The sequence below is a fragment of the Jaculus jaculus genome, chromosome 10, assembly GCF_020740685.1.
Source record: "Jaculus jaculus isolate mJacJac1 chromosome 10, mJacJac1.mat.Y.cur, whole genome shotgun sequence".
NCBI classification, from domain to species: domain Eukaryota; kingdom Metazoa; phylum Chordata; class Mammalia; order Rodentia; family Dipodidae; genus Jaculus; species Jaculus jaculus.
In genome coordinates, this window is record NC_059111.1 from 59,141,527 (window position 1) to 59,157,936 (window position 16,410).

Consider the following 16,410-nt stretch of genomic DNA (forward strand, 5'->3'; position numbering starts at 1 on the left):
TCATTTTCCTCAGTCTTCATAGCTCAGAATGTATTATAGTTAGCTCCTCTGATATCAGGCAAACAACTACTGGATTGTGATGACTTGCAACATTTCTTTTCTTAGATGACCTACAGTGACACAAAACATGGCTTTTATAATCATGCTCCCAAAGAAGTTGACAAGCAGTAAAAATTTCAAGTATTGTAAGCCATGTAAAGAAATATTGCAAAAACAAATGACTAAGCCATTAAATTGTAAAAAATAAAAATAAAAAAGAAAGAAAGAAAGAAAAGAAAAACGGAAATAAGCATTAAAATGGGTGCATGAGTAGAGAAAGGGGTAGATGGGGATACATCAAAATTGAAGGTGTTATGAATAAGCTACAGGAAGACCTACTTCTTCACTAGATAAAGGTTATAAATATTATAAAAGAGAAAGTGTGGGCAGAAGTATCCTGTGGAGGAAGCCATAGACTTTTATAAGAATATTTCAGCCGGGCGTGGTGGCGCACGTCTTTAATCCCAGCACTCGGGAGGCAGAGGTAGGAGGATTACCGAGAGTTCGAGGCCACTCTGAGACTACATAGTGAATCCCAGGTCAGCCTGAGCCAGAGTGAGACCCTACCTCGAAAAACCAAACAAAAAAAAAAAAGAATATTTCAGTGCTAGGGGTAGAATAAACTTACAGAAAATTGTTGGTCAGGGAGGCAACAAAACATTATAGGCTATTGTTAAGGTGCATGGTTGCCCACCAGATCTGCATGGTAAGCCCTGTTGTTGAAGACTCCACATGCTTGGGCTAGAGGTCAATAAGAAATCAAGCTGGAGGTGAGTTGAATGCCTCCTCCCTGTTGATTAACTGTCAGGATGCCGGAAAGAGCAATGTAGCCTATTGCAGGAGAAAACTTATCAAAGTCTGAGCCAGCTCAAATCTTGAGTATCCAGTGGGTAGAGCCCTACTGTGAAAGAGGTATGTCACTGGGTGGGGCAGATCTTGAAGTCCAGCAATAAGGTGTGTTTAGGGGCAGATCTTAAGTCCAGCCCTAAATGTGTGGAGAGCAGTTTGGAGCTCTGGCTGTTTTGTGGTGCTGGCTGTTGGTGGTGTCTTTCTGCTTGGATCTATGAAGGTCAGACAGCTTCTTCCACTATTCATGGTATTCCCCTGGAGTTTGTAAACCTGAAATAAACCCTTTTCTCCCATAAGCTGCTTCTGATTGGGTGCTTGTCCCAGAAATATGAGATTGACTGCAACATCTGAATAAACAGATATATTACACCCACCAAACTACCCTTGAAATATTTCTGTTTATGCCCATATTTTCAGATGGCAGTGACCAGTGGGAAGACTCAAGACTTACCAACATGCTGAGAAGAAATGACAGTTGTGTGTTTGGCAATAAGTGAGACATCTCTATCACACTTTCAAAAATCAGCAAACACTGCAGAAGAGGTGGCAGAAAGAATTTAAGAATCAAAAGAAGGGAAGGACTGCTCTGCAATGCTATCCTCCAGACACAAACTGACTGTGGCTTTCATGATCTCACAGTAGCCGACACTACCTATACAACACCTGCATAATAAGAGGAAAAGACTGATGACATCAAAAAATAGAACAGAGACTAGTTGTAAAGAAGAAGAGATTGAGGGGAGAGGGGCTGGGGAGGGAGGAAAATAGGGTAGTGGGAAGGGATTATGATCATGGAATATTGTCTATATGTATGGAGGTTGTCAATAAAAGTTTTAAAATGAAGGCTGGGCATGGTGGTGCATGCCTTTAATCCCAGCACTCAGGAGGCAGAGGTAGGAGGATCACTGTGAGTTCAAGGCCACCCTGAGACTACATAGTGAATTCCAGGTCAGCCTGGGCTAGAGTGAGACCCTACTAAAAAAAAAAAAAAAAAAAAAAAAAAAAAAAAAAAAAAAAAAAAAAAATTTAAGGCAGGAGTGGTGGCATATGCTTTTAATCCCAGCACTTGGGAAGTAGAAGTCGGAGGATTACCAAGAGTTTGAAGCCACCCTGAGACCACATGGTGAATTCCATGTCAGCCTGAGCCAGAGTGAGATGCACCTTGAAAATACGAAAAAAAAAAAAAAAAAAAAAAAGTTTTAAAAGAGCTGGGCAAATGTTTCAGTGGTTAAAGGTACTTGCTTGCAAATCCTGATGGCATGGGTTAATTTCCCAATATCCATGTACAACCAGATACACAAAGTGCTGCATCTAAGTTCCATTTGCAATGGTAAGATGCCCTGGAACACCCCATGCATTCCCTATCTTTCTCTTTCTCTCTGTCCCTTCCATGGCTCAGGTGTTGTCAATTTGATCCACAGAAATCCCTATGGGGTAGGTCTCCAAGGTTGCTTCCAGGAAGGATTAACTGAAGGAGGAAGTCCTTCCCTTAGAGTGAGCCCTTCCCCCAGAGTGGGCAGACCCTCTCAGATGGGAACTTTTTTTTTTTTTTTTTTTTTCAAGGTAGGGTCTCACTCTAGCCCCGGCTGACCTGGAATTCACTATGGAGTCTCAGGGTGGCCTTTAACTCACAGTGATCCTCCTACCTCTGCCTCCCGAGTGCTGGGATTAAAGGCCTGTGCCACCATGCCGGGCTTCAAATGGGAACTTTATATAAGGAAGCTTTGGGTGAAAAGAGCCCTCTTCCACTTGGCTGCCAGAGTTGCATCCTGCCTTCTGAAGTGGACTGAAGACTAGTGTTAACTGAAGACCCATGTAGATTGAAGACCACTGGCTCCTCAGAAAGCCATCAGGCCTTCAGTGCTGGATTGGGACTGCTGAGGCATCTGGCCACATGGACTGAACAGCTACTGAATTCCTTGATTCTCCAGCCTGTAATGGCTATTAGACTGACATAAGCTAATCCAATAAATTCTCTTTTTGATATAATTCGTTATAGTGATTCTGCTCCTCTAAAGAACCCTAATACAATTCCTCTCTGTGTGTCTCTAATAAACCAATAAATGAATAAATATATTTTAAAAGATAAAACATGAGTACACTGGATTATACATTTTTCTGACATAAAATTTTGTAATTCAAATGATAGCACATGTTATCAAAATTTATTTTCAGGCTGTAGAGATGGCTTAGAGGTTAAGGCACTTGCCTGTGAAGTCTAAGGACCCAGGTTTAATTCCCCAGTACCCACATAAGCCAGATGCACAAGATGGGGCATGAGTCTGGAGTTTATTTGCAGAGGCTGGAAGCTGTGGCATACCTATTCTTTCTCCCTATTTGTCTCTCTCATAAATAAATAAACTAATTAGTTAATTAATTAATTAAAATGTTTATTAAAAAATTTATTTTAGCTGGGCATGTGGTGCACACTTTTAATGCAAGCACTAGTTTTGATCATGAAATGATGTATTTTGCTAAAGGCCTTTTCAGCATCTATTGACATGATCATGTGGTTTTGCGTTTAAGCTTATTTATGTGGTATATTACATTGACAGATTTCCATATGTTGAACCAACCCTGCATTCCTGGAATAAAGCCTACTTGATCAAGGTGGATAATGCTTTTGATATGTTGTTGAATTCAGTTTGCAAGGATTTTGTTTGGGATCTTTGCATCTAAATTCATCAGGGAAATAGTGATCATTCCCTTGATAAATAAGAAGTGGCTTTTTTTTTTTAAATTACTTTTGGTTTGAAGTCCATTTTCCCTATATTAGTATAGCAACATTTGCTTGTTTCTTATTTCTGTTCACTTGGAATATAATTTCCCACCCTTTCACCCTGAGGAGGTGTCTGTCCTTAGTGGTGAGGTGGGTTTCTTGAAGATAGCAGATTGAGGGGTCTAATTTTCTGATCCACCCTGTTAGCTTATGTCTCCTGGTGGGTGAATTAAGCCATTAATGTTTAGGGTAATAACTGTGAGGTTTGATTTAATCTCTGCCATATTGTGGTGGTTTATGTGGTTTTGTGTGTTCTTGGACTTTGTAATTTTTTTTTAATTTTTATTTATTTATTTGAGATCGACAGACACAGAGAAAAAGACGGATAGAGGGAGAGAGAGAATGGGCGTGCCAGGGCTTCCAGCCTCTGCAAATGAACTCCAGACGCTTGCGCCCTCTTGTGCATCTGGCTAACGTGGGACCTGGGGAACCGAGCCTCGAACCGGGGTCCTTAGGCTTCACAGGCAAGTACTTAACTGCTAAGCCATCTCTCCAGCCCGGACTTTGTAATTTTTTGTGCCTTCTCTGAGTTTGATTATTATGATCTGCTTCTTGTAGGCACTTGAGGTTGGTTGTTTGACTCTTCTGTGTGAAGAATTTCCTGAAGTACTCTCTGCAGGTTTGGCTTTGTGTTCACATAGTTGTAGAGTTGAGTTATATCATGAAAAGTTTTTCTTTCACAATCTATTATGAGGGATACTTTTGCTGGGTAGAATAGTGTGGTTTGGAAGTCATTGGTTCTTAGCCTTTGCAATGTTCCAAGCACTTCTGGCTTTCAGGGTTTCCACTAGAAGTCTGAAGTAATTCTGATGGGGTTAACTTAATACGTAATGTGTTGTTTCTCCCTAGCTGCTTTTAGGACTTTCTCTTTGTTACTGAAGTTAGAGTCTTAATGATAATATGTCTTGGATAATTTCTCCTTTGTTCCAGTCTCTTTGAAGTTCTGTTAGATTCTTGTACCTTCATGGGACTTTCTTTTGAGAGGGTGGAAATTTTCTTGGATAATTTTATTGAATAAATTCTCCATGCTGTTGGTGTGAATTTCTTCTGCTTCTGTTATTCCCATGATATCAATGTTGGGATGTTTAAGGGTATCTCACATTTCCCTCCTGTTCTGCTCCTGAAAAAATTTTGAACTTATTCAAGTTTTGGACTCATAAACTGTTTCTTGTGTTTTGTCTTCCAGTTCTGAGTTTCTGTTCTCCACATGACTGATTCTATTCTTGAACGCTTCTATACAGGTTTGGACTTGTTCAATTTGGTTTTTATTTTCTGTAGCCTTTTTATGTATAGGATCCATCTATGTGTCAAGTTCCTTTTTCACATCAAGTTCCCTTTTCACATCATTTTCTGATTTTCTTAATGCTTCTTGGAATTCATCCTTGCATTTATTTATGTCTTCATTGAGCATATCCAGCTGATTACTGAGGTTCTCTCTCTCTCTCTCTCTCTCTCTTTACACTTCTTCAGATCATTTAACTGTCTTTGGAACACTTCCCTTTTTTTTCTATTAGGTCTAATCTAGTGAGGACAGCATTCTTACAGTTATTGGATCTTGGTTGATTTTCTACAAGTTCCGCTAATTGCTTGGACATAGCTTATGTCCTCATTTTGGGGTTCTGATCCTGTTGTCTCTTCTATATTTTTATTGGAGACTTCCAATGTGGGACTGGGAAACCATGTTGGATTTACTTCCATTTGATTTTTCATGTTACTCCTTTTCTGTTGTTGTCTGCCCATCACAGTGTAGGAAACTTATTTAATTCAGGAGGAAGCTATAGTTTACTCTTGAAGTGTCTTCAGTGATTATTTCCTTTTATGTTGGACTAGATTAGGCTTCTGATGGCAATGGGGCCTGACTGTTTAGACAGGAGGAGTCTGCAAGGCTCTGGTGGGGACCCAAGGACCTGGTGGAGGGGCTCATTGGTAGGTGGTTTGAGGTATGGGATTGTGTGGTCAGGTGGCCTGATGGGGCAGTGTAGGGGGGAATGGGACAAAGCAGTGTGGTGTTGCATCAGTGTTAGGGAGGGTGGAGGCTGGGATTGTGTAGTCCTATGATTTGGTGGAGGGGATGGAACTATGGGGTCTGCTGGCATTGTGAAGCAGGGATGGATGGGACTATGGGGTCCTATGACATGGAAGGGCTGGGGGATAAGACTGCTACTGTTCTGGAGATGTGGTACAGAGGGGAGGCTGGGGCAATGGTCCTAGTGGTAGGAATGGGGAGGAAAACCAAGACAGTGTGGAATGCTATCCATCTGGCCTGGGTCTGCATAGCCTGCAGGTAGTGCAGGAGGACCTGGTCTGCGCATAGTGGGGCAGCAGCTGGGACAGTTTTTGTGGCTGGGTCAAAGGTCCTGGTGGTGGGAAGTGGGAGGAGAGGCAAGGGAGAAAGGAAGGAATGTCAGCCAGCTGGTCTGGATCCATGTAGCCTGCAGATAGTACAGGAGGAATATGGTGGCATGGTAGCTGGGATGGCTGCTTAAAGGGTTTGGGGAACTGGTGGGCTTCCCAACAGCATAGGAATCAACAGATTCCATACTTTGCTCCTCCATACCCTTCCACTGGAGGTCTGCTAAGACCCGCAGAACCAAAACCCCCACCAATCTTGCCTTTTCTTCTTTGTGAGGTGGAGCATGGTTAGGCAGACACCATCTTCACCAGAAGTCTTCTTTTGAAAAAATATTTTTTAATTGACAACTTCTATACTTACCAACAATAAGCCATGATAATATCCCTCCCCAACCTTACCTTCATAACTCCACTCTCCTTCATATCCCCTCCCTCTCTCCATTAGTCTTTTATTTTGATGTCATCATCATTTTGTCCTATTATTAGGGTCTTGTGAAGGTATTTCTAGGCACTGTGAGGTCATGGATAACGAGTCTAATTTCTGCCTGGACATTGTAAGGAGTGGTCCCCTCACTTTGCCTCTTACATTCTTTCCACCACCTCTTCTGCAATGGATTCTGAGCCTTGGAAGGTGTGATAGATATGTTTCAGTGCTGGATACTACTCTTGTCACTTCTTCTCAACACTATGTTTCCTTTTGGGTCATCCTAGCAGTCATTGCCATCTGAAAAGAGAAGCTTCTCTAACAAAAAGTGAAAGTAATGTTAATATATGGGTAGGAATGTTAAGTAAAGTGGTTACAGGGGACTTTGGTGAGCATAATATATGCAGTTATCCAGACAAGGCACACAACCTCTTCCACTGTAGACTTTTGATTAAGTTTTCAGTATCAAACATTTATTCCCTCCTATAGAGCAAGCCTCCAGTCCAAGTATAAGGCAATTGGTTTCCCCCATAACAGACATGACACTATTGCACCATTCAGTCATTTGGTCTGTCAGGGCAAACTTGAGACTTGCAGTGTTCACTGTTTGTACCACTGATGACTTCTGTTTCCCATAGGGCTGCATGCAGTGCAGTTTTTTCCAGCATTCAGTTGTCTGGTCTACAGGGAGAAGGTTTTCAGCACAGCACCAACTTGATTTCTCAGTGATCTTGCTGCCCAGCTTGAGATTTCTTTTCTGAAATGGGTTGGTTCCAGGTCAGCCCGGATCTGAATCAGATCCTGCACCCTATAATGACAGAAGAAAAAGATAAAGGCCCTATGAATCTGAAAGCATCAAAGGTAATAATAGTCAACCTCCTAATACAGCTTAATTGAGAATGGTAAAGCCAACCAAGAACATGTACCCCATAATCTGCCCTGACATGGAAAGACAGATTAGCACTTCCAGTGCAGACCCATGTACCTGCTTCTTTGTCAGTAGGCCTCATTACCTTTTGGGTTGACTTCAAATCTTACCAATACTGAGTGCCATCTCGATCCCTCTATGTTGTGCTGTAAATCTGGTGTTCTGATCAGCTGTGCTGGATGTCTGGCCACCAGGAACTGAATGTGTCCTCCTGAGGATCACAGTGCTGTTGGTTGGGAGATGGGAGAGTAGAGGAAGCCTGGAGTTGTACTGGACTTGGTCAGCTGGTCCTGCCTGTGTCCCCATCAGCTTCTCCTCAGCTAATCTCTGCGTCTCCCCTTCAGGTTTCTTGACTTTGTAAGAAGGCTGATTGCCCCCTACCTGCGGGGGCAATGTTACGCGGGGTGGTCGAGGAGGGCTGCAACCTGAAAGAACAGGCGGGAAAAAAGAAGGAGACCAAGCAGAGGTTTTGTCAAGGTCTCGTTTAATGTTGGACTTTTTAGCTCTTTTATAATCAACCAGCAGGTAGGGCAATAAGGGGGGGAAAAGGGGGAGGGGGTACAAGGAAGGAGGAAGTAGGGCCACCTGGCCGTAATCTTCTGGAGCATCTTCTCAGAATCTCTCTTGTGATGTCTCCCAGAGCAGCTGTTTGTTCTCGGGGGAGGGGCTGCATGAGGGCTGCTAGTTCTCTTTTGCCCTCAGGACAGTGAGGGGCCATATGAAGGTTGTTAGTTCTTCTTTTGTCCTAGGGTGGTCAGGTCATGGTCTCTGACATTTCCTCCCTCTTTATATAATTGAAATGGGTGAGGTACCCTGTCTTAGGCGATATGGTATGCTTCCAGTCCCAGCACCAGTTACTGAAGATGGCCCACCTGTCTTAAGCTATGAGGGCTGCCTCCACTCCTGGATCCACAATAATCCCGTCATTGGCCCCGATCACAGCTCATGGAAGGTGATCCGCCTGTCTAAGGCTATGTGGATGGCCTCTAGGGAATGGGCCCTACAATATTCTCGTCTCTGGCTGCAGCCATAGCTTAGCGGTGTGCCCCTGAGCTTGGTACCATAATAATCCCATCATTGGGAGCCTCGCAGCCATTTAGGGAATCGAAACCATGACCTGTTGTTAGCAAAGGGAGAAAAATCAAGTCGGGCTGAAGGAGAGCTGAGGGGTGTCTCATCTGTTTGGCCCTCTTCTTGTAGCTGTAATCTGTGGTAATGGACAGACACCGAATTTCTGGTGGCAGAATCAACCTGTTCTTTGACAAAAGAAGTTAGTTGTTTAAATGCCCAAGGTCCAAAAGAAAGAAGAAGGAGGAGTCCTACGAAAGGACCAAGAATAGAGGGGAGTAATGTGGAAAACAGAGGAGAAGAGGAGAACCAGTTTTGGTACCATGACTCCTACTTTTCCCAGTTACGCTTTCGTTCCTCCAAACTGGAACGGACCTTGTCAATACTATTTTGAACTAGGCCAGTTTCGTCCGTATAAAAACAACATTCTTCCTTAAGTGCAGCACAGAGTCCCCCCTCTTGTAGAAAGACTAGGTCTAGCCCACGTCTGTTTTGGAGGACTACTTCAGACAAAGATACCATAGAGTCCTTTAAGTCTTGAAGACCCTTTTGTAATTCCTGTAAGTCCTTATCTACTGCCAAAGAGAGTTGATTAAATTGTTGTTGGGAGGTGACTAATGAAGCAATGCCTGTGCCTGCTCTGGCGGCACCCAACCCAAGGATAACAGCAAGAGTGATGGCAGTGATAGGCTCCCGTTTGGCACGTGACAGAGATGTTCCTCCCTCCCAAAAATGGAGGAACTCATCTTTGGAATGTATTGTTAGCTTGGGGAAGAGTTGTACAAGGACACAATAAGCTTTGTGAGCTAAGAAGGTGGAAGTTACAAAGTAAGGAGTGAGACCAGTAGAGCATGCAAAGTAAGTGTCAGCAGGGGCAACAATATAGAGAAAGCTAGAGTTAACAACATGAATGAGATTGCAGGTTGTTTGAAGCTCTATAGGGGGAAGCATGGACGGACCCAGGAGGCACATCCCGCACCCAGATACCTGGGCGACTGTGAGGCCAACCCCATCTTGCCGTTGCCACCGTAAATCCATGGTGTCATTGGTCACAGTTAGTTCTGCATATAAGGCTATCCCTTCATAAAAAGGGGGTCGAGGTGAATAACATACCCAGCATTCCTGAAATTCAGATACATTGGTCTCATGTATGGCCTCTATAGAGGCATTAACCATGGTCAGAATAAGGTCTGCCGATGAAGGCAACCCTAGTGGTAAGGTAGGTTGGAACAGGGTGATGCTGGTGACAGCTTGTGGGGTTGGGGGAGAAGGAGGGATTTTTTTCTTTGCTTGGTTGGGAGGGGGTTGATGAAGAACGGGATTTGGTCCTATTGCAACCTTAGGGAACTGAGGGGGTGTTTTAAGAAGTTTAATTTTAAAAGTAAGGCCAGGGTCTGTCCCGTAGGCATATAACCTAAGGCCCCACTCAAAGCCTCTGTTGGTCCAATCCTGTCTTTTGCCTTCTGGCGTGAAGCTGATATTGAGTGGATTACACCACCCTTTTCTAGAAGAATCATGTCCGCATTCCGAATTTAGCGGTTTTGGATCAGAGACAGTATAAGACTTTTGGGGGGGGGGGTTAAGTATGGTCTCGTTAATTGAAGCTTGTAAAGAGCTTAAATCTATAGATAATTGAGTAAACTCTTTTTAAAGCTTAAGCACATCCCGTAATTCAGTAATCTGTTTAGTGAGATGTTGTTTGGCACCAGTAAGGGTAGAGGGGTGAACCCCTGGAGGTAGCAGAGTGGGTAATGGAGTGGGTGCACAAAGCTGGGAGGGGTAAGGGGGCGGTCTGAAAGGGGGGGGCGATGCAGCGGGAGGCCAGTCGGGATTATGGTATTTAGCAGCCTCCTCCTCAAGAGAGGTAGCATTACCCAGATCAAGAGGCTTGGGATTGCAATTTCTTGAAAAAACCGGGTTAATGAGGGGTGTACATTGAGAAGCAGTCTCGGGGGGAGTGGGCTCAGGCAAGGGTGGGACAACCTTTCTATTGCTTGGGGTGCACCAGAGTTATTGGAGTTAGAACCTATATCGATAATGACCGACGGGCAAGGGGATTTTTCAGGAGGAGAGGAAAGTGAAACTAAAGAAGCACTATGTGAAAGAGGATGGAGGCAGTATTCTGCGACAGAAATGAATTGTTGTTTATCTGGATCTGAATGCGCTTCCTCCACTATGTCTCTTATGAGTCCTCAGTAGGAGAAAATCATGGAGGGAACAGAATCAGGTCCCTCCTCTAGAATACGGCGATTTAGGTCTTTACCGACCTTTTGCCATTTTTCAGGATGAATATCAGGACCAGAAATAATGAACCAGGGACACACTTTGTCAATGAAAACAAAAAAATTAACGAGGTCCTTTTTCTTAACTCTAATTCCTCTTTCCCTGAGTGAGCTCTTTAAATCCTTAAAAAAAAGAGCTTCTTTACTAAGCTTTTGGCCCATTCTGAAAATCGGATGAGAATGAAAAATAAGGGCCCTGACTTACCATGTCCTGTAGCCAAAATCGCGAGCGACGAAATGGCGGGGCACTCTTCAAAATATCTCTCGGCGTCCTGAGGAGATCTCCAGCGTGGTTAGTCGTCCGGTTGAGACCTGTGCCTCGAGCCCCACGTTTGGGCGCCACTTGCCCCTGACCTGCGGGGCCAATGTTACACGGGATGGTCGAGGAGGGCTGCAACCTGAAAGAACAGGCGGGAAAGAAGAAGGAGACCAAGCAGAGGTTTTGTCAAGTTCTCGTTTAATGTTGGACTTTTTAGCTCTTTTATAATCAGCCAGCAGGTAGGGCAATAAGGGGGGAGAAACGGGGAGGGAGTACAAGGAAGGAGGAAGTAGAGCCACCTGGCCTTAATCTTCTGGAGCATCTTCTCAGAATCTCTCTTGTGACATCTCCCAGAGCAGCTGTTTGTTCTCGGGGGAGGTGCTGCATGAGGGCTGCTAGTTCTCTTTTGTCCTCAGGGCAGTGAGGGGCCATATGAAGGCTGTTAGTTCTTCTTTTGTCCTAGGGTGGTCAGGTCATGGTCTCTGACAGCTGATGAGATTGAAAAATTCCCTTGTTCAGTCTCTGCTCCTGCAATTGGGTGCTGGGCAGGCACATGGATCTGTGTGGATCCATGCGGATCAGGTATGGGATCACAAGCACCTCAGTGGGATTCTAGCCAATTTCCTCTTTTCTTCTTCTTTTTTTTTGGGGGGGGGAGGGGGAGGTTCTGAGGTAGGCTCTTGCTATAGCTCGGGCTGACCTGGAATTCACTATATAGTCTCAGGTTGGCCTTGAACTCATGGCAATCCTCCTACCCCTGCCTCCTAAGTGCTGGGATTAAAGGCGTGTGCCACCATACCCAGCAGGTTTCCTCTTTTCTGATAGATCTTAGTCTCTCCTGCTTCTCCACTGTGGCCAATAAAAACCTATACACCTTCACTGGAGGGATTGTTTAGCAGTGAAGGCACTTGCCTGCTAAGTCAAAGGACCCAGGTTCAATTTCCCAGGACCTACAGAAGCCAGATGCACATGGTGGCACATGCTTCTGGAGTTCGTTTGCAGTGGCTGGAAGGCCCTGGTGTGCCCATTCCCTCCCTCCCTCTCTCTCTATCTCAAATAAATAAAATAAATATATAAAAAGTTGTTGTTTAAAACAAAAACCTATACACATTCACTTTTTAGACAAAGAGTGGATTTTGCTTAAATCCCTCCCTTGGCTGGATTGGTGTGACCTCTGTGTAACCATTTTTTACTCATAAGTGTGCCTGGATGAGTCATTTCTGTCACATCTGCCAAGACTCAGGGATATAGCGAGGAAGTGGCAGAATGAATATGAGTGCTATGCTAAGTGCTTTCCAGAGGATCTTGTTTATGGTGATGGCAGCAGACACCGAGGAGCCTCAAAACTCAGCATAACAACAACAAAAAAAGTGGTTGCCAAGAGTTCAAAACTAAAGATTTCTAGTATGCCCTCCATGGCTCAGGGAATATTACAGAAGAGGGGAGTAGAAAGAATGTAAGAACCACAGGGTGCATAGGCAATTCTTTGAAGCCCTGTCCTTCTTACATGAACCAACTTGTTCATTTATAACCTTTTGGTGATTACCAATACTCCCACACAACCGGCATTGTTCTGAGCCCAAGGACATTTTGCCATGAAGGGTGCAGGACAAAAGAAATGTAACAACAAAACAGAGGAAGGAGTACCTTGAAAGATGAGGGTGCTCAGGGTGTAAGAGTACAGAGATAGAGAGTACAAAAGAGGATAATGGGATAAAAACACAATTAAATTACAAATATTTAACTTCCCAATTTGAAAATCTTTAAAAAGAATCATAAAATTAGTGTGTGATGACCCATCACCTATGTCTTTGTACATTTTTCATTAGATTAGAGAACACTGAGAGAGGAAATCAATGAGGCTTGAACCCTAAACATTGCCATATCCATCCTGCCCTAAGGACAGATAATTTCTCTTATTCTAACAAAGGCACACTTCAAATGGCAGTTTGAGTGAAAACTCTTGGCTACCTAACTCCTGAGAGGCTACTAACAAACAGTGGAGGGCAATGTTCAATGTCAAATTAAGTATCTCTATTTAGTATCTATATTTAGAGTACTCGGAAAATCAAACCCAAAAGTACACTTTGTTTCATGATTGAATCTTAATTTCTTGGCATAGTTTTAGAAGCTTTCTGACAGCTTCCATAAGTATAGACAATAAATCATAATTCCCTCACCCATCCCCTCTCAAATCCATCTTCCATTGAATTCCTTTTTCTTTCCAGTTACTCTTTTATAATGATGTCATCATCTTTTCCTCCTTTTATGAAGATCTTGTGTAGGTAGTGTCACCTACTGTGAGGTCATGAATATCAAAGCCATTTTGTGTATGGAATACTGCATTGTAAGCAGTCCTTCCCTCCCTTTTGCTCTTACATTCTTTCCACCACCTCTTCCATAATGGACCCTGAGCCTTGGAGGGTGTGATAGAGGATGCCTCAGTGCTGAACACTTGGTATTGTTTTTATTTGCGTTTTGTGGACTAGAGAATGTGTATGTTCTAGGCCGGAGAGATGGCTTAGCAGTTAAAGCACTTGCCTGCAAAGCCAAGGGACCCAGGTTGGGATCCCCAGGACCCACGTAATCTAGATGCACAAGGGAGCACAGGTATCTGGAGTTTGTTTACAGTGGCTGGAGGCCCTGGAGCACCCATTCTCTCTCTCTCTCTTTTTCTCTACCTGCCTATTTCTGTATCTCTTTCTCTCTCAAATAAATAAATAAATAAAGTATTTTTTTAAAAAAGAATATGTATTTTCTAACTCTTCAAATATCCATCTTGGTCAGTGGTACTCCACCACATATTGAACATTCTTCCACTCGAAGACATCAGTCTGCTGGGTAGTCTTCACTATAGGGGACAACCTGGGTGAGATCCACCATTATCCCCCTCTTTTCTGATTTTCGTCCTCTTTTTTTTTTTTTTTTTCTGGAGAAAGTCTAGAAGGGTACAGGGAGAGAGAGAAGGTATGAAAATTTACTTGCCAAAAGCTGTCATTACTTTTACATTCCCTTTGATAATCTCTGCCTTTTAGGGCACTCTGGGAACAGTTTTCCACATTACTCCTTAGACTTTCTAGCATTTGAGTACTGAAGTACAAGCGGTCCATCTTCGTCTCATCACTGCTGAGTTGAAAATTACGCTGGTCACCTTTCTCCAGAGGTGTCTGGGAATAAGCCTGGCGCAGTTGCCTCTAGGCGCCTGCTCTTCATAAGGCGCATGCGCTGGCCCGCGGGCGGCTGAGGCGGGCGGCGGTGACGTCACAAGGGCGCGCCAACCCGAGGAAGTCAGCGCGGCCTCAGCTGCGGGGAGCCGGCGCTCGCGGTCATGGTGCGCTGCGGGTGGGCGTTGTTGAGGAAGGTCCGTGCGTGATCCGAACCCCAATTTCCGGCGTCCCTCGCGGCGCCTCTGCAGTGCCTCTCCCGCGCTTTCCCAGCCCCCCGCCCCGTGGGCTGCGTGGTCCACGTGGCGTTGTTGGAACTTCCTGGGGTCCAGCGAGCGAGGGTCTTCGGGGGCCCGGGGTGGGGCGCGGGGGTGCCCACCGCTTTTACGCGAAATATGATACTTGGGGGGGGGTGTATTTGCTGATGTTTCTGACTCGCTTTTGAAAGTACTATGTATATCTCAGTTTCCTTGTCAGTGCACAGCTTTTAAGATGGTTTCTGAAGATTTTTATCCGGAAACGAAAATGTTAACTGGTGTGCCTTTGTTTTGTTTTCAGAAGTAGGGTCTCCGTCTAGTTCAGGCTGACCTGGAATTCACTATGTAGTGTCAGGGTGGCCTCGAGCTAACGGTGATCCTCCTACCTCTGAGTGCTGGGATTAAAGGCATGCTCCACAACGCCCGGCCCTGGTGTGCTCTTTTTACAGAAAGTGCAGGTCAATTTGTATTAGTGCAGGTTCTAGAATCACTTCATCATCCCCATAGCAACTCAGTGCTGCTTCAGTTGAAAAATAAATAAGCTGGGCGTGGTGGTGCACGCATTGAATCCCAGTGCTCTAGAGGCCGAGGTAGGATCTTTGTGAGTTCCAGGCCAGCCTGAGCTACAGGGGGTCTCTAAATTATACTGGACTCAGTGAGACCCTACCTCAACCCAGCCAACCCACCAAAATCCAAAACAAAACAAAATCCTTACAGTGATTTAGTTTTTAAACCTACCCGCATTGTATCTTGGTTGTTACCTTGTTAGTAAGTCATAGTCCTTATAGTGAGACTAAACGAATTAGATGACTAGAGAACAGAAAGAAAAAAAAATTTACATATTGAATGGAACTGTAAAAGTTGTGAAAAAAATGAATTTTTAAACAACTTTAAAATTTTTATTTGCAAGGAGGGAGGGAGAGAGAGAGAGAAAGAGAGAGAAAGGAAGGAAGGAAGGAAGAAGGAAGGGAGGGAGGGAGGGAGGGAGGGAGGAAGGGAATGAATGAATGGACACAACAGGGCCTTCAGCCACTGCATACAAACTCCAGATATATGCACCTCTCTGCTCTATCTGGCTTACATGGGGTACTGGAGAAATGGAACGCTGGTTGTTAGGCTTGACAGGCAAGCACCTTAACTGCTGAGCCATCTCTCTAGCCCAATGATTCAATTTTTAAAAAGATCAGATATTTTTCAGACCTAATACTTTTTTTAAATGACCAACATCATTAATTTAAAGAGTTACTCTATAAAGGTATTTTGATAGCCTGAGAGATTAATACACAAATCTTTGTAAGATGTTACTGATTTAGTGAAGGAAATAAACACTAAGCACAGAACAAGATTTCAGGTGTAATAACAGAGGGTTAATCTCATTTCTGAGAAAGCCAGCTAAGTCAGAGTTGATTACAAGAATTAAGAAAGCATCCCCCAAAGCTCTCTCAAAACCATATTTTGAACCATGTTTTAGTTCCATTATTTGAGAGAACATTGAAAATATAATACCGGAAGGTGGGCTTATCATAAAAAAGAACAAATGACTAAGGGCATGGAGACAGGACAGAACACCCTGGAGACTAGAGCAGAGAGGAAAGGGAAAAGGTTGGACAATGAAAATACTAGGCGACTAGGGTAAGGATTTTGAATATAGTACTGTGGATTAATTTACTCATTTCATGAACAGTAAAACTCCAAAGCCAAGGTGACTTTTGGTAGGGGAGAAACATAGAAGTCAGTTCCATTTCAGAACAGAATGCCATTTAGGAGTTAATTTATTGTTCAAGGTTCTAGGGCAGTGGTACTGGAAAGGAGTTGGGCTTCTGGGAAAAAAAACTGTTAGTCTGAAACACATCTATTTTTGCAATCTCAGTGAACAGATACAACAGTGATTCTATTATTTGAGGGAACATTGGGGAAACATTTTTTTGTTGTTGTTCTGTCAAACATTTTGTCTTTAAGGTGATATCCATTCTGGAAGCACCAACAGGTTATATATTTGAAGTGTTTCA

General features: G+C 43.8%; 1 protein-coding gene across 2 annotated transcripts in view; it reads left to right on the forward strand.

The window, feature by feature from the left end:
• The first annotated feature begins 14,264 nt into the window (after positions 1–14,264).
• Gtpbp10 (GTP binding protein 10) overlaps positions 14,265–16,410 on the forward strand; it is a 31,648-nt gene continuing 29,502 nt past the window's right edge. For both annotated transcript variants that reach the window (XM_004671085.2, XM_045161096.1), the window contains exon 1: positions 14,265–14,341. In XM_004671085.2, coding sequence (XP_004671142.2) covers positions 14,309–14,341 — 33 coding nt within the window. In that variant the 5' untranslated portion in view covers positions 14,265–14,308. The remainder of the gene's footprint in view (positions 14,342–16,410) is intronic.